This window comes from Mirounga angustirostris, unplaced genomic scaffold (genome assembly GCF_029215605.1).
Source record: "Mirounga angustirostris isolate CCGP_5_RB_7025 unplaced genomic scaffold, mMirAng1.0.hap1 SCAF_9, whole genome shotgun sequence".
NCBI lineage: Eukaryota > Metazoa > Chordata > Mammalia > Carnivora > Phocidae > Mirounga > Mirounga angustirostris.
The window spans coordinates 116,170,571-116,188,939 of NW_026991717.1; the positions used below are offsets into that span (position 1 = coordinate 116,170,571).

At 38.5% G+C, this 18,369-nt stretch overlaps 1 protein-coding gene across 5 annotated transcripts in view; it reads left to right on the forward strand.

Annotated features, from left to right (window-relative positions):
* The window catches only part of PSEN1 (presenilin 1), a 69,992-nt gene that overhangs the window by 34,702 nt on the left and 16,921 nt on the right, over positions 1 to 18,369 (forward strand). For all 5 annotated transcript variants that reach the window (XM_045901144.3, XM_045901148.3, XM_045901147.2 and 2 more), the window contains 4 exons: positions 1,003 to 1,144; positions 8,186 to 8,253; positions 9,053 to 9,273; positions 13,645 to 13,743. In XM_045901144.3, coding sequence (XP_045757100.1) covers positions 1,003 to 1,144; positions 8,186 to 8,253; positions 9,053 to 9,273; positions 13,645 to 13,743 — 530 coding nt within the window. The remainder of the gene's footprint in view (positions 1 to 1,002; positions 1,145 to 8,185; positions 8,254 to 9,052; positions 9,274 to 13,644; positions 13,744 to 18,369) is intronic.

The following is an 18,369-nucleotide window of genomic DNA, read 5'->3' on the forward strand; positions in this document are numbered from 1 at the left end:
CTGCCTTCATACTACAGTGGCAGGGTTCAGTGGTTGCAACAGAGACAATATGACCCAGAAAACTTAAAATTTGTACTCTTTAGTCCTTAACAGAAAGTTTTCTGAGCCTGTTGTAGGAAATCAAAAGAACTGGTTTAAATGGTATACATATTTTCTCTCTCTCCCAGAGAGTGGTACAGGGTGGTCAGTCCAGATTGGTAGTATAGCTTCACATTTCCTCAAGGACTCAGGCTCCTTCTTTCCTTTTTCTTTGGCTTCTATCCTTTAGGTTATTCAAGGTTCCTTATTGGTACTGGAGCCCCAGGCTTCAATTCAGACAACAGGAAGCAGGAAGTAGCAGGGGAGAAAAGGACCTAAGACCCATCTCTCAGCAGAATTAACGCCTTTCTTAGAAGTTCCACACAACATATCCGCTTATAACTCATTGGCCATACTTTGTCTCATGGCCACACCTAACTGTCAGGGAGTCAGAAATAAGGTTTTGTAGCTGGGAACACTGGAACCTGGAATAAATGTGTTTATGTGAATGAGAAACCAAGGGGAAGATGGGTATGTGACGTTGTATCAAAACAACTCCAGTGTAGTCACCCTGTAGGTGAAAAAAAAGTAATTGTAAGCCATTATTATATAAGCCACCTTCTTTTGACAAGTACTTGTAGCTTAGGTAGTTTATGTGGTAGAATCCAGTTCTTTAAACAAATCACTAATAAGCTGTGGAGAAAGAACATTTCTTGAGTAATTATTTCAATATAAAGCATCCACTAGATGGAGCTAGTGTCTGGCTCACAAAAGTCCACCTCTCCATATTTTAGATCTCTCCTTTTATTTTGAAGCACTTATTTTAGAGTATAGCTAATTTTCTTAGCTAAAATTCTTGGCTAGACTGCTGAGATGGAAAAAGGTCATTATCAGTTGAATCAAAGAAGCAAGACTGGTGTTGGAGAGGGTTGTGGTTTGAGATATCCATTAACACTTACTTTGGGCTTTTGTATTTTATTATAGAATCTATACCCCATTCACGGAAGATACAGAGACTGTGGGGCAGAGAGCCCTGCACTCAATTCTGAATGCTGCTATCATGATCAGCGTCATTGTTGTCATGACTATTCTCCTGGTGGTTCTGTATAAATACAGGTGCTATAAGGTGAGCATGAAACATGGAGCTTTGCTTTCCACCATGTTCTTTTTGTGACTGGGTTTTCCTGAGACATGCCTTACTTGGTCTAGTAGAGAATAGGGCTATATATTCTAGAACTGATTTAATTTTTAGTTTTTTCCCCCTTATTGTAGAACATTTAAAAAAACACAAAAGACATAAATGAAAAACAAATGTCATATCATATCACATTCTAAATGGTTTTAACTTTTTGATTTGCAGTATACTTAGGACATTGCAGGTTATATCCTAAGACCTTTGTGAATTCCCTCATTCACAAATAGTACTATAGGATATAATTATCCCTATAAAGTAAGATAACTTAAAAAAATCCAGATTTTCCTGAGTGCAGACCACTAGAGCCTTCTGCAGACACTGATGTTAAATTCATTGGTGACTGGTTATATTCCCATTTCTACATTGGGAGCCATCCATTCCCTCACTGTCTCTCCTGCAGTAGCACTAGTTCTTTCCTTGGGAAATAAGGTCAGGGGAGATTGTGTAGGAAAGACACAGGCCCAACCCTCCCAGCCTCTGCTCCCTTAGCTCACCCTCTAGCTAAGGGATTCACTCTTGAATTTTAGCCACCTGGCACATATTTCATATGCATGCCTCAGAGAAATCATAAATTATTACAAGTCATGAGACTTTAGGGTCTTTCTCAAATAAAAGAAATAAATGATAACTTTCCAAATGTTGAAGTCTACTCTATTTCCTTCTAGTATTTATTTCTCTATATGTTTAACATGGTTAAAATAAAATGTATAATAAAGGTGTCCTTTCCTAACTTTTACTTTGGCATAAGCATTTTTCCGTATTTAAATTCTCAGAAAATATGTCTAAAAGCTATGTAACATTTGACTCAATGCGTGTATTATAATTTACTTACCCTGATTTCCCTGATGTTGGACATTTAAGTCATTTCCATTTTTTTACTATTCTAAAAAGCAATGAATACCTTTATGGAACTTTTTCAATTTTTCAGATTATTTCCTTAGGCTAAAACCCTCAACACAGAATTTATGGGGCAAATTATCTACATCTTTTTCAATTTTATTTTATTTATTTGAGAGAGAGTGCAAGAGAGCGAGAGAAAGAGCACGAGTGGTGGGGAGGGGCAGAGGGAGAGGGAAAAGCCAGACTCCCCGCTAAGCAGGGACCCTGCCATGGGGCTTAATCCCAGGACCCTGGGATCATGACCTGAGCCAAAGGCAGGCGCTTAACTGACTGAGCCACCCAGGTGCCCCATCTACATATTTTTAATTATCATGATGTGCAAAATTCCTTTTTTCAAAATGGTAGTATCAGTTTGTACTTAACACTTGTTGTGAATGAGACTGTCTTACCTTACCTTTACCAGCACTGAATTTTTAAAATTCTGTGCTAATTTTTTTTTTTTTTAAGATTTTATTTATTTATTTGACAGAGAGAGAGACAGCGAGAGAGGGAACACAAGCAGGGGGAGTGGGAGAGGGAGAAGCAGGCTTCCCGCTGAGCAGGGAGCCCGATGTGGGGCTCGATCCCAGGACCCTGGGATCATGACCTGAGCCGAAGGCAGACGCTTAACGACTGAGCCACCCAGGCGCCCCGTGTGCTAATTTTTATAGGCGAAACAAAATGTCTTAATTTGCATTTGGTTAATTACTCGTAAGATAAAATACCATTCCAGTGTTCACAAACTTTAAAATTATGCACAATTTAACCTTGCTTGTTGAACATTGGAGTGGATGGAAGTGTTAACCCAAGTGATGAGCATCTGCAGTCTGACATTAGCAAGTTAGAAATGAAACTGTATAACTTATTAAAGCCATGTGATTTCTGGCCTGGACAGTTCGAGGTTTAGAGGAGATGCTTACAGGGTTCTGTACTGAAGCAGAGCTCTTTTCTTTCAGAGCCTTTAGCACAGGAAAGCTGAACTAGGGATTTTGCAAGATGAGAAAAAAGTGGAAAAGATTGAAGACAAAGGTGTCTATGATGATGGGAGGTAGTCATCAATACTCAGAAAACCAAAGAGCAAATGATACAAACCCGTGCTGCAAAGTATTCTCCTCCCCCTGTTTAAATATCCTCATGACAGTTACCTTTTCTGTATATACGTGTTTACATGCTAGTTTCTCTGCTTTATTGGACTTCCTTTGTGACTCTTTTCTTTTTAATATTTATTTATTTGAGAGAGAATGTGTATACAAGGGGGGAAGGGGCAGAGAAGCGGACTACCCACTGGGCAGGGAGCCCGATGTGGGCCTTGATCCCAGGACCCTGGGATTATGACCTGAACCAAAGGCAGATGCTTAACCAACTGACCCACCCAGGCGCCCCTCACTTTGTGACTCTTATCTGGATTATATGCTACTTTCGTTCTTCACATTTTATGGGGAGTCTGTATCCTGTTTAGGGTCATATCCGCACCTGCACACCTTCAGGATGGGCCCATAAGTTCATACCAGTTTTAAAAGCTTGCTTTCTTGAGCTTCCTTTCTGTGATCTCCCTGGTACTTTTTGGTTCTTTTGGACGTCCCTGTTCCATTCCTCCAGCCAGAAAGCTGATTTATTTTACAAACGACAGGGACAAGAAGTGGTAGGACAGAGAGAGAAATAAAGCAAGTGCCATCTGCCCCACTTTCTGGGAACTAGAGCTCCTCCCCTCCGTCTGAATTTCAGGCTCCTGGTACCCTTAATACCACCCCCACAGGATTGTTTGATAGCTGGGTGTGAGAGAATGGTGAAAGGAAAAAGCCAAAAAGTGAGATTTTTGCATTCTCTTTTGGTGTTAGGAGACCTCTTTCCTGTTGCTTATCCAGAACTAGGCTTTTCCTAGAGCTCTCGCTATCTTGCTAATGCCTGTTTGGGGTTGCATTGAGTTCTGATGGAGGAGGGTAGTAATGGAGGAGAAAATGTAATAATCTCACTTCTAATTCCTCAGCCCACCTGACTCTGTCCACTTGTCAGAGTCCTCACTTAGCGACTGCATGCATTCTATCCAGCTTTTACGGTTGCATTCGGCAGGGGAGACAGGGTAGATGTGCTTTCACTCCATGGCACCGCAAACCTGTCTTGATATATTTTGGCCAGTTTTGTGCATCTTTTAGTTACATCTCATTTTAGACAGTCTAAAAAGGGTTTATTTTCAGCCACATTTCCACATTTATTCATTCATGTTGTTTTGTTTTTTAATGTTAAGTTCAAGTCTTAGCAGGCACAGCCAATTCTATAGGAACAAGTTGTTTACTTTGATTCCTAGTCTAAACTAAAAGGAGCTTTTGAGTCAGATATTCAGAAACTTGCCAGGACCTGTTTGGAAATAAACCTGGGGGATTTGTTATGTCAGTGGTTGGTTGTGCAATGTCTGTGAGAAGCACAAGAAGCTAAAAGACCAAACAAACTTGAAGAAGGTAGAAACTGAAAAGGCTGTTAATTATTACATATCATGGTTAGAAATGAAACTGTATAACTTATTAAAGCCATGTGATTTCTGGCCTGGACAGTTCAAGGTTTAGAGGAGATGCTTGCAGGGTTCTGTACTGAAGCAGGGCTCTTTTCTTTCAGAGCCTTTAGCACAGGAAAGCTGAACTAGGGATTTTGCAAGATGAGAAAAAAGCCTGTTTTACCATCTGATGTTCTAGAAAAAGGGAAGTGCTATTTAGTCATCATCAGAAGAGGCTTTGAATTCAGGTAATAATTCAGAAAATCATAACATCAGTGACCAGAAACCATTATTACAGACAGAGGGCATTTAATATCTTTACAATATGAAGAGCACTTACAAATCATTCAGAAAATTATGAACATGAATGTTACAGAACATTAGAGCATGCAGCTCTTGATCTCAGGGTTGTAAGTTTGAGCCCCACGTTGGGTGTAGAGATTACTTTAAAAAAAAATCTTAAAAAAAAAAAGAAAATTATGAACAGCCTAATAAATTTTTAAAAACCCAAGCCAGAGGAATTACAAAGGAAATATAGATGGCCAGGAGAGAGGCAGAGACAGAGAGATGTATATATATGTTTCCTCAGTGGTAGAAACAGAAACATATTAAAATAACTAACGTATTTCACCTATTGACTTGGTGAAGATTAATACAGTCTTTTTTTTGTGAAGTCACTAAGCCAATATATATCAATAGTCAGTAATTAGAAAAAGTTTGTACACTTTGATTCCATAATTTTGCTTTCATGAATGCAGAAAAATATTTGCATGCTAGGACTTTTATCCTAGCATAAATTATAATTGGAATAAAGTGGAAAACCATAAGTTCCATAAGAAATATGGAATAAGAAAAGGTTAAATAAATAAGAAAAAAAAGGCTAAATAAATAAGAAAAGGTGAAATTGTGGGTTCATCCATATATGTAGAATATTATAATTTACTCATTTAAAAATCATATTTTCAAAAAGTATTTGGTGGCATGAGAATGTGTCTGTAATAAAAAAATGTTTTAAAAAGCAGAATGCTAAACCAAATTACGTGATTATAATGTTGTTAAAAGGCCTTTATACATGCAGACAGAAAACATGCCTGAAAAAACATGTTAATAATAACTTTGGTTGTCCCTGGTCAGTGGGAATCGTTTTCTTCCTTTAGTGTTTCTATATCTTCTCAGTGTTACACATACATGTTATTTTTGTATTCAGAACAGTGCTTTCTTAAAATAAACACCATCCCCATGTTCCCTCGCTGAGAAAAACAAGGTAAAGAACATTTCTCAAGAAAGATGAGAATTTCTAGTATTCAGTATTTACTCTGGCTTTTTTTTTTTTAAGATTTTTATTTATTTTTTTGACTGAGAGAGAGACAGCAAGAGAGGGAACACAAGCAGGGGGAGTGGGAGAGGGAGAAGCAGGCTTCCCATGGAGCAGGGAGCCCGATGCAGGGCTTGCATCGGCCTCCATCCCAGGACCCTGGGATCATGACCTGAGCCAAAGACAGACGCTTAACAACTGAGCCACCCAGGCACCCCTTACTCTGGCCTTTTAAGTCGGAACTTAATACGGAATACCAGTGTACATCTTCCACTTTGTAAAGCTTTTCTGTTTTGTAATATTTTATATACTTTTTAGTTTTGTAACTTGGATTATCTCTGAAGCTGAGTCTTATGAGCATGATGGGGTGGGATGCCCGTGGGGAGGTTCCTTTCTGCTTAAGCTTTATTGGATTTTCTGCAGATAAAATAGAGTAAGGGCTCCCTTTAGAATATTTTGCTAAAGTTGAATATTTTGAGAGGGAAATATACAGATGTCTTTAATTTACTTTGATATATATTAAAAATAAAAAGGATGGAGAGATGTATAGAAATGCTACAAAGCAAGTACAGCAAAATGTGAATGGTAGCTGTAAAATTCTTTAAACTTTGCTGTGTGTTTGAAAAAAATTTTTGTTTAAAGATTTTATTTTTTTATTTGAGAGAACGAGAGAGCACGAGTGGGGAGGAGGGGCAGAGGAAGAGGGAGGCTCAGAACTCGATCCCAGAATCCTGAGATCCTGACCTGAGCCAAAGGCAGACGTTTAACCAACTGAGCCACCCAGGTGCCCCTTGAACATTTTTATAATAAATTATTATTTATTTTTGTGGAAGAACACCAGAAATTAAGTTTGTTGTATTCATATAGTCAATTTAGAATATTTGAATGTCCAAAGAATACCAACTTCCATGTAAAGGCATTCTTTTAACCTTTTCCAAATTGTACCATCTTATGAAGTTGTTTTAAAGAAAAAGAGGCAGCAAGAATTTTTAAGAAATCTTTTCTTTCAAAGGAATTAATAATTACAGATCACCTTGGGTGATCAGAACAAAACAAGAGAAGATTAACATATATTTTAATCACAACTAGATTTTGATAGCTTAGAGCCTGATTATTGGAACAACTGGATCTGGGAGGTGGGTGTGGGAGATTTTTTTTTTTTAATGAAAACAAAATAATATTCCAGTTAAGAGATGATGTTTAGGGGGTGCCTGGGTGGCTCAGTCAGTTAAGCGTCTACCTTTGGTTCAGGTCATGATCCTGGGGTCCTGGGATCGAGCCCTGCATTGGGCTCCCCACTCAGTGGGGAGTTTGCTTCTCTCTCTCCCTCTGCCACTCCCCCTGCTTATACTCTCTGTCAAAAATTAAATAAATAAATAAAATCTTAAATAAATAAAATCTTAAAAAAAAAAGATATTTGGAATAGTAAATTTCATTGAAAGATTAAAGCATATAATGGGTGTATCCACCTCAAAATAATTTCAGTTTTGGAAATTACTTGACAAATTTTTGTGCTTCTCCATTCTGTTCTTAAAAACCCCAGGCTCCCTGAGTTGTATAGTATTTTCCCAAATACACCCATTACGTAAAATTACCATTTAAAATGTTCATCTTGTGTAACAGATTACAAAAGTCAAATCTGATTCTCTCATATTCATAAGCTATACATGAGTAATAGTGACTAATATTTACATAGTGTTGTATGAATTCTGCATAATAAGGATGGACTGACTTATAAGTGTTCCAAAGAATTTGTAGTATTACTACTTATTAATGAGCCATGTAAAATAAACAGAAAGCATTACAATGCTTGAAACTTTAGATTCTGAATATTATTTTATCAAATGGCTATGTAACTTAAGGCCTATTTTAAAATACACTTGTATATATACATAAGTCACTTAATGGACTATCTTATTTTCAGTTTTCAATTTATTTCTGTTTATTTCAGAAATACCACAAATTTTTCCATTGAAAATATTGCTTCTTTAAATGTTGACTGTTGGCTCTGTTGAGAATTTATTTTAGAATGCATTATTTTAAAATTTTCACATATTTCTAAAGGAACAAAGGTCTGTATATGTCTTGCTGAATTTTCTATTTTCTATTCTGAGTAGTTCAGTACCAAAGAGTTCCAATATAAGTATGCACTGATCCTGAAGTCAGTTTGAGTTCTGCCATTTGAAAAGAATAACATATACAGAAATAATATATTATTTTTGAAGTAAGAAATTTGCCTTTCTTTAGGATATGGGATCTGTTAATTATATTGAAATGCTTTCTTTTCTAGGTCATTCATGCCTGGCTTATTATTTCATCTCTGTTGTTGCTCTTCTTTTTCTCATTCATTTACTTGGGGTAAGTGGTAAAATATTTGTTCTGTTTTTCAGAAATTAACTCTGTTTGAGCTATATAACTGTCACTTAAAGCCATGTACTTTGTTGATGAAATACTCCTAAGTTATGATTGTTTCCATATGTAGTTTGTACTTGGTATGTTTAAGACTAGTTAGTATTATAAAATATATTTTTTTTCATGGCTGCATTAAATTTCATTTTATGAAAATAACATCATATGTCCTAGCTATAAAATTTATTGTGGATGTTTAATTTTTCTAATTTCAGATATTTTAAACTAGGGTTTCTTTCCATTGTGGCATTTTTTTTTTTTTTTTTAAGATTTTATTTATTCATCTGAGAGAGAGCCTGTACACGTGAGGGGGTGGGGAGGGACAGAGGCAGAAGTAGACTTCCTGCCAAGCAGGGAGCTGGACATGGGACTTGATACCAGGACCAGAATCATGACCTGAGCCAAAGGTAGAGGCTTAACCAGTTGAGCCACCCAGGCACTCCATCCACTGTGGCATTTTAAGTGATATGTGGCCTTTTTTTAGTTTTTGTATTTACTTTTACAGCTATGACCTATGATACTGGTTTCCCAGTTATATGAATGATACAGAGTTTTCTGTTAAAGTAAGCTCAACTTGAGAGAAAAAGTGAATTTAAAGAAAACTGTTAAATAGCACAGTTTGATATAAGATATGGGAAAAATATGAAGGTAGGATATGAATATCTAATTTGAGGGAACCATATTCCTAAACAATATTTTGATGAAAATTACTGTACATAATTTTAGATCTCTGTTTAATTTTTTTCAGGGAAGTGTTTAAAACCTACAATGTTGCCATGGACTACATTACTGTTGCACTCCTAATCTGGAATTTTGGTGTGGTGGGAATGATTGCCATTCACTGGAAAGGGCCTCTGCGACTCCAGCAGGCATATCTCATTATGATCAGTGCCCTCATGGCCCTGGTATTTATCAAGTACCTTCCAGAATGGACAGCGTGGCTCATCTTGGCTGTGATTTCAGTATATGGTAAAACTCAAGACTGACATTTTGTTCATCACAGAAGTACCTCACTGGTGTGTTTCCCTTCCTTTTCCAGTTATCTTGACTTAGGAAAGTGATAACAGTTACACCTCATAGCTCTTCAATAAATAATTAATTAGCTATAGTGTCTTTTTCATATAAAGATTTCCATTTTTTTGAGGTTCAGTTCTTTAAAAATGTCTTACTGCCCCCCAGTTTAAGCCAGTGATGGATTAGTGGAAGGATGCATAGACTTCTGTTCAGAAGACTTAGATTTAAATCCTGTCTCCACCACCAACAGTCTTTGTGACGCTAAGAAAAAGCCTGACTCTTTGAGCTTCAGTTTCCTCATTTGGAAAATGGGCACAGTACTTCTCAGAGTTGTAAGAGTTCAGAACCTATGTTGAAAAGCACTAGCAAGTGCTTCACACACATAAAATGCTCAATTAGTTTTTAAATCAAAATTAGGACACCTCCTTTTTATAAGGCAACTTGGGTAGAATTATTCTTTTAAAAATAAAACTTACTTGGGCAGTGTGAGATTCAAATTCATTAACACCGAGTGTCACATGGGTTCCAAACAGTCACAGTGTATCCTTGCCATGAATGACAAAAGCAGCTGTATAGGTGTGTGCTCTCCGGCTGTCACCCTGCATGAAAGCCAGGAAGAGAGCCACTTTCAGAGGTCAGTATGTGGTCTCTATATAATAATTTTATCCCTATTCAAATGCTTATTAAAATGTCAGGTGACCTGTAGTAGGAATCCTCGTCATCCCCACTTGATGAGGAAAAAGTCCATGGAAATAGAATTAAATTGGTTCTGTTCTCATATTTGAGCAAGCAGTCCTAGAACTATAGTCATGTACTCTCTGTGTCTTTCATAAAGACCTTAGGTGATACAGCACTTGATGGTTTGCAGAGTCCCCGTGTATACTCTGGCCCCCACCCAATCAGCAACTGGTAAATACTTTGCAGTCAGAGGTTTTACTAATATGTTCTTCTGTTCAGTGAGGTTTTACTAATATGTTCTTCTGTTCAGTGCCTTTTTCAACAGCTGCAGTTTGCCTTCACCTTCAGAGGGACACACTGTATCGTTACCTGGCTGCTGGTGGAATTCTTCCACAGCCCTACCTTTGCATACAATTTTTGTTGACTAGATCTTAACCACATCCAGCTTTCTCCAGGAGCGCAGATAGAACATCACATCGATGATATTATCCTCTGAAGAGATTCGTTTGACGTATTCATTGAAGACATACAAATAGTCACACAGGAGCTCAAAAAAAGGGGTGGGCATTTGCCTGTACATAGTACAAGGCTTTGCCACCCCAGATGAATTCCTGAAAATTATTTAGTAAGGCTTCTATATCTCTGACACTGTCAAGAAATAGCAACAGAGCCTCCCTACACCCACAATGTTAAAACAAGCCCAGTATATTTTAGGGCTTTTTGGGATCTGGAGGCAGCATATTCCTCATTTACAAATTTTACTTAAGTCTGTTCATACTGTTACAAATTGGCCCATCTTGAATTGGGGCCCCCTACAATAAAGGGCTCTAGAATCTGTCCAGATTGTAAGAGGACAATCACTTCTCTTAAAGTCCCCTCCAGAGAACCATTCACTGTAGAAGCTATAGCAACCTCCTCTCACACCTGAAATCTCTGGACCACCCGTGATGATCAGAAGTTGCCCATGGATTCTGGTTTGAGAAACTGCCCTCCTCAGTCCCATGCTGTACACCCTTAGTGAGGCAGTTGGAGAGTGCATACTGAGCTCTCCTGGAAACAGGTTCTCACAGGCCCCGAACCCATGAAGCTCCACGTCCTTCTGTGGGTTATGGAGACAGCGTTCTGCAAGCTCAGGCCAGCTACCAGGGCCTCCTTGCTAATGTTACCTACAGGATACAGCTAAGTCTGGGCCTTCTGGAGTATCACACCTACAAGAGAGGTGGCCTCCTCTGTCCTCAGTCCCTGGCTTGTTGACAAGGTGCTAGAGGAGCTCACCCCTCTCTTGGACCTGTGGCTACCTGGGGAGACAGTGAACAGCAGTGGGAGTTTGTACACCTTATGAACAGCATCAAAATTATATGTGATGAAGCTTACTGAAGAGCCCCTTCTTTTCATTACCTAATCCGGACATCCTTGATCGAAGAGTGGGATCCAGGGGTCAGCAAAATTAGATGAACTTTAGCCAGTCACCTTATCCTAGTCAACAGTTGGCTCCATCTGTGCATTTTTACAGACTCTTGGGCCATTGCCATGGTTTAGTCATCTGGCTCCACCAATGATAGCAACAGCAATTACTTATCCAAGGTTTTTCTCTTTGAGGAAAATGACTACAAGAATCTCTGGCCTCACAGATACTCAAAATATGTATCAAGGTTACACATGTCTCTACATATTAAAGCCACAGTACAGGCCTCACTTTATCCATTGTGGACTTCCAGACATTGTTAATAGTGCTGATCTCACCTGTAAAGGTATACAATGCTGGGCTCTTGAACAAGAGTTTCAGTGGGACTTTCACCGTCCCTACCAGCCTCGGGCTACAGACCTCACAGAGCACCATTGTGACATACTCAAGCAACTTAAAATTTAATTAAATGGAACATGGCATATTTCTATCATCAGTCAGACATCAGAGGTGCATTTTAAAAGAGTCTGGTTCTATTTTTATATGTTCAAAAACAACAGAGTGCCAGTTCTGGAGGCAGCCATATCTGGTTCAAATCCAGGCTCCTCACCTATCATTTATGGGCTGTGTGACTAGCACAATAATCAACCCTTAAGTCTTAGTTATTATGAAGATTAAATGAAAAAATACATATAACACACTTAGAACAGTATCAATAAATGTTAGCTGTTATTTTTTAAAATACATAATCCTGTAAAGTAATCAAGGCAGTAATTCCTATTTTACTGCACCTAACAGACCTGAAGTTTAGAGAGGTGAAGTATTTGCCCAAGCTTAACGCTGTTTGGTCTAGAATCTGAATCCCAAGTCCAGTATTCTTTCTACTACATTATACTATTTCTCCCGTCAACACTCTTTCTTCCATATGATATAAATGATTATTTCTCAAGACCTTTGAGTTCCTTTAAGAGACTTTTGTATCCACTACTTAGAGTAGTGTTTCTCAAGTCCCTTTTTACAACATCAGAAGATTTTTTAATTTGTCCCACAGGTTCTAAAATTTTTTAAACAAAATTCACTTTAATTGCTCTAAAAATAAGGGAGTTTAACATTTAACACTTCTATTAGGGGCAGCAGATAGTTATAGGACATGCAGCTTCAAACAGGTTGAAAATCTCCTTATTTCAGAGTGCAGCAAATCTCCCTTTTCTCATCCAAAACAAATCAAAGTGGAAGCAGTGAGAGCAGAGAATTCTTTGTGTGTGTTTTATTATATTAGTGGTAGTCAATGCAGTATTCAAGGAGACATGACCACTTGCAGGTGTGAGGGGTTTTTTTTACTTAAATGCATCTGAATGATGGTGATGTCTACACAAGCTGTGAAGTCTTCCTTCACAAATTTAGCTACAGCTGTTTTAATATTTTTAAATGTTTGAAATTTTCTGTACTTCTATAATCTGAATTTTTATGGCACAGAAAATGTCAGAAAAATTGCAGTTGATGGAAAGAGATTGTGGTAGAATCAAGAATATAGGCAAATTGCTTCTGTTCTGAGTTGCTGTTTTTGTGAAAAAATAACCCACTTTTCAGCACCACATGCATTCTAAGACCTGACAGTGTGAAGTGCTTTTGACAGAAGTACAAAAGAAATACTAAAAGGTTTTCATGCAAAGATTTATTTTGTTTTGTTTAAATTTACTATCCTTTAATTCAAGTATCCCTAAGTAGTACATACACTATTTTTAAAAAGGAAAGGGAATGAATCTCTGTTACACTGCTCTTCATATTTTGAAAAATTCAGTCATCCCCTCTATTAAATTCCTCTCGTTGTAAAGCTTCTGTCTGTGGCTCGTAGATATGATTTGTTCAGAAATGGCTTATCTTTGTTTCTGCTTATTGGAAATTGACAATAGCTCTAGAATAGTTCTGTCTTGTCATTATCTCTGCCTCTTTCCTTCAAACTGGGAAGACTTATTCCTGGAACTCTGTGATGATACACTGTAAACTAACCAAATAGGCAAATCCAAAGTGAAATTTACATTGATTATCTGTGTGGTTTTGTGTATTTTGTTTAGGTTGTTTTTCCCCCACCTGTTTACCTGCTGTCTATTTCATATTCATTCAGTATCTTCCTGCGTAAACAGGACATTAACCCTTTTCCCTTGGTTAATTCCTCCCTAACACACCCATTTGTAAGTTTAGCCAATACATTTTTCCAGATTTTTTTTTTTTCCTCTTTCTAGATTTAGTGGCTGTTTTGTGTCCAAAAGGCCCACTTCGTATGCTGGTTGAAACAGCTCAGGAGAGAAATGAAACTCTCTTTCCAGCTCTTATTTACTCCTGTAAGTATTTTGGAATGATGTTAAATTCGTACTCAGCTTAGAATTTTTAGGAACTCAAACACATGTAATTATGGTCATTATTATGATACTTTTTCTCATCTTAAATGCATAACATTAAGACAACTTCTACACATTCCTGTTTCCTTGCAAACTATTGTCTTCCACCTGACACTGGTTCAAGAGAGTTTTCAGTAGGTGTAGAAATAGAAGAAATATTTAGAGGTGGGGAGCCATTACTCTCATTTAAAATCTTGTTAGTCTGGGATGCCTGGGTGTCTCAGTCGGTTGAGCACCTGCCTTCAGCTCAGATCATGATCCCAGAGTCCTGGGATGGAGCCCCACATTGGGCTCCTTGCTCAGCAGGGAGCCTGCTTCTCCCTCTGCCTGCCGCTCCCCCTGCTTGTGCACGTGCTCACTCTCTCTGACAAATAAATAAATAAAATCTTTTAAAAAAATAAAATCTTGGGGCGCCTGGGTGGCTCAGTTGGTTAAGCGACTGCCTTCGGCTCAGGTCATGATCCTGGAGTGCCTGGATCGAGTCCCGCATCGGGCTCCCTGCTCAGCAAGGAGCCTGCTTCTCCTTCTGACCCTCTCCCCTCTCATGTGCTCTCTCTCAAATAAATAAATAAATAAATAAAATCTTAAAAATAAATAAATAAAATCTTACTAGACTTATCGAGCACTTTTTTTTTTTTTTAAGATTTTTATTTATTTCCGAGAAAGAGAGAACACAAGTAGGGGGAGCAGGAGCGGGAGAAGCAGGCTTCCCGCTGAGCAGGGAGCCTGATGCGGGGCTCGAACCCAGGACTCTGGGGTCATGACCTGAGCTGAAGGCAGACGCTTAACCGACTGAGCCACCCAGGCGCCCAAGAGTTATCGAGCACTTACTACAGAGGAATCTTGCCCTAGCTTATTGAAAAAATTGTACTGTTCCTTCACAATGTGCCCCTTTTTTATTATTTTGGGATCCCATTCTTCCTAATCATTCAGTACATGTGCATTTGGGCATTGACCTGCTGCCACAGAACACTGGGAGACATAAAGATGTTTAAGATACTTTGCCTTACTCAGAGCTCCTTTGCTTATAGTTTAGAGGTGAGATAAGACAAATGTATAAATAAGCAACATTCAGCATTGTTACCAGATTCAGAGGAGGCACAATTGAAGTGTAAAGAGAGTTCAGAAGAAGGGAAACCTGGCTGGGGAATCAAGGCTTTGTGGCTGAGATAGCATTTGGATTGAACCTTTTAAGGATGGTGGGATTTCAGCAAACACAGATGGGAGAGTTGATTCCATAAGTGGGCTTGTCAAAGAATGGCTTTGAGACGTAAGTGTGGAGTATCTTTATCAAATTTCAGGTGTTTAGATTGACTAGAACATGGAGTAAAAATGGGAGAGAGTTCAAGGGGGAAGAGTTTGGAAAGGCAGATTAGGGCAAGATCAGGAATAGCTTTGAGTCGCTGGTTTAGATATCTGTATGCTATTCAGTGATCACTGGGAAATCAAAGGTTCCTGAGCACAAGAGTAATGTGACCAGAGCTGTGGCCCCATAGGCTTGCAGCATTGTGCAAGCTGAATTGTGGGTGGTGAGAACCGAGGTGATGGCTGATAACGAAGCAGATACGGTCACAATCTAGGTGGGAAATAATGAGGGTCTGAACTGTGGTATTGTTAATGGCAGATCCAGGAAGAGGACTGATTGACGAGAGGTTTTAGAGGTAGAATCAGTAGTTCTTAGCAACTGCTGAGACAAGTTTTAAGCCTGAAGGAAAGGTGATGAAGAAGAGGTGTTTTTCTTGTTTGAGGAACGTTTAGTTTGTCTGTAGCCCATAGCTTACTTAGTTGGTGGGACCTGTGAACCAGGTAGAAATTCCCAGCATAAGTTTAGAAGTGAAGTACTAGTGCTTGGGGAATGGTTGATTAGAGGTGCGGAATTGAAAGCGTAGCAGAGGTGGTTGAGACTTCGGAAGTGGATGAGTGGTTCAACAAAAGTGGATGAGAAGAGGATGTCAAGGAGAGAACTTTGTCAACTCCTGTGTTTAGAGAATGAGAAAATGAAGAGAAACAACAGTAAAGGGAAGAGAAGAAAATTGGGATAGTCAGGATTTTTCACTTAACAATATCAGGACATGTTTTCCATGTCAGCATGGGAAGTGGCTGCATAGTATTCTCTATATAGATACTCAGAGAAGGGTGTCCTGGTTGATAGACCTTTAGATCATTTCCATTTCTTTTCTGTCACAAAGAGTGCTTGTAGAGATCATCCATCTTTGTGAAATTTTTTGTATGATACAATTTTAAAAATGGAATTGCTAAGTCAAAGCGTGTATGCTTTTAAATTTTGATGGATCCAAATTGCCTCCTAAAAAGGCTATACCCGTTTATATTTCCTTTAGTAGTGTGAGGTACCAGTTTCCTTATACCTTCATTATTACGTGTGTGTGAAACTAAGAGGCAAAAAATAACCTCTTGTTTTATTTTGATCTTGGCTTATTAACTAATAACTATTAGTGATTATTTGGACTTTTTTTTCATGTTTTTCTTAGCTATATACTTACATTTCTTGTTTTGTGACTGGGTATAATACTCTTTTCCATATTTTCAAAATTTTCAATTGCACAAGTAATACATTAATATATTATGCTGGAAAAAATTAAATATTTTTTTTCACTATAACTGGCATCCCTAGGAGTGCCTGGGTGGCTCAGTCGTTAAGCGTCTGCCTTTGGCTCAGGTCATGATCTCAGGGTCCTGGGATTGAGCCCCACATCGGGCTCCCTGCTCAGCGGGAGTCTGCTTCTCCCTCTCCCACTCGCCCTGCTGTGTTCCCTCTCTCGCTGTGTCTCTCTCTTTGTTAAATAAAACAAAACAAAAAAAACCTGTCATCCCTAATCTTAATACCTTACCAAGCAGTTACCCCTGTTACCAGTTTGATATATCCCTGTAGACTTTTTTTTTTTTTGGCCTATTTTTCTATTGGGTTATTGGAAAAACAGAGTTTCCAGAAGGAAGGAACATCAAATGCTCCAAAAGAAGCCAAAGATGAGGACTAAGTAAACCATATAGAATTTGGTGCCTTGGGACATCTTCAGTGACACTTAAGAGAACAATTTCAGTAGAGTGGTTGGGCCAGAAGCAGTGCTCCAAAGGGAGGGCAGTGTGTCCGTGTTTTGCTGTTGCTGGCGGTAGAAGTTACGGTGTGGCCAGAGAATGGGTGGTGAGGGAGGAGAGGTACAGTAGACATCACCTACTACAGAGATTCCTGTCCACAGGCAGAGCAATGGTGACCTGAGGGGACAGCAGGCCTGAGGAAAGGTGTTTCCAGGAGATAGAAGATGTAATTGTGTTTCTAAGGTTGAGGGGAAGGAGCCAAGTGGAGAAAGCCTTTGAAGAGACCAGCTAGAAGGAATGATTAATGGAGCAAGGTTATCAACAAAGCAGGTAGAAATTGCGCTGAGAGTTCAGCAAGAGGAATTAGAAGAGAACAGGGAAAGACTTGGAAGGAAGGAAAAGGAAGAGAGAAAAGCCAGAAGGTAGTGAGACATAGTAAAAGAGAGGTAAAGTTGGGAGCACGTTGTAGTTGACCTTCATCTTTCTTGTGAACTCAGTGTGATATCATTTGGGGGAAGTGGAGAGATGAGGACTGTGCTTGTATGTGGAGAAGTCTGGTCAAATGTTAGAAAACTCATTGTCTGGAATGCGAGGATCTTTGTTTTGCTCTTTTTCCAATATAAATTTATTATCGTGTACTTCCTGTGTTTTTTGGCAGAAAAGAGCAGGTGAAGTTTTGAACATCAACATTTTCCTCTTAATCAACATTTGGATGTGAGCTTCTTATGTGTTATTCCTGGAAATTAAAATCGACTATGTATTTTATATTTGTGCATACAGAATGTCCTGCCAAATGTTGATAGTGAATGCTGGGTGGAAGTAACTTAAGTATCCAAAGGGAAAACTTTCAAATAATTATGGTACATTCATACAATAGATAATTATACAGCCATTAGAAAGAATGAGGTAGCTCTGTATATGTCCAATTGTTTTTTTCAATGTTAAAGATTATATACTAAATACAGAAAGCAAGATTTAGGGATGACTAGGTGGCTCAGTTGGTTAAGCATCTGCCTTTGGCTTAGGTCGTGATCTCACGGTCCTGGGATCAAGCCCTGTGTCGGGTTTCCTGCTCATTGGGGAGTCTGCTTCTCCCTCTCCCTCTGCCGCTCCCCACCTCCGCTTGTGTGCTCTCTCTCTCTCAAATAAATGAATAAAATCTTTTTAAAAAGCAGAAGAAAGCAAGATTTAAGCAATAATGCAATATCCTATGGGAAGAAGGGAGCTATATTTGGATTTGGATGTATGTGTATATACAATCCCGATGATACATTTAAAAAACTGACAAACGGCTAATAGTGTTTACCCCTGGGAAGTGGATTTAAAGACAGAGGTAACTTCTATATTTTTCTTTATACCTTTTTCCACTTGTAGAGTTTTAATTGTACTTTGTGTTTTTTATTTTTTTATTTATTTTTTAAAGTTTAATTTATTTGAGAGCGAGAAAGAGAATGAGTGGGGGGCAGAGGGAGAGGGAGAAGCAGGCTCCCTGTTTATATGTATTTTTGTATTATT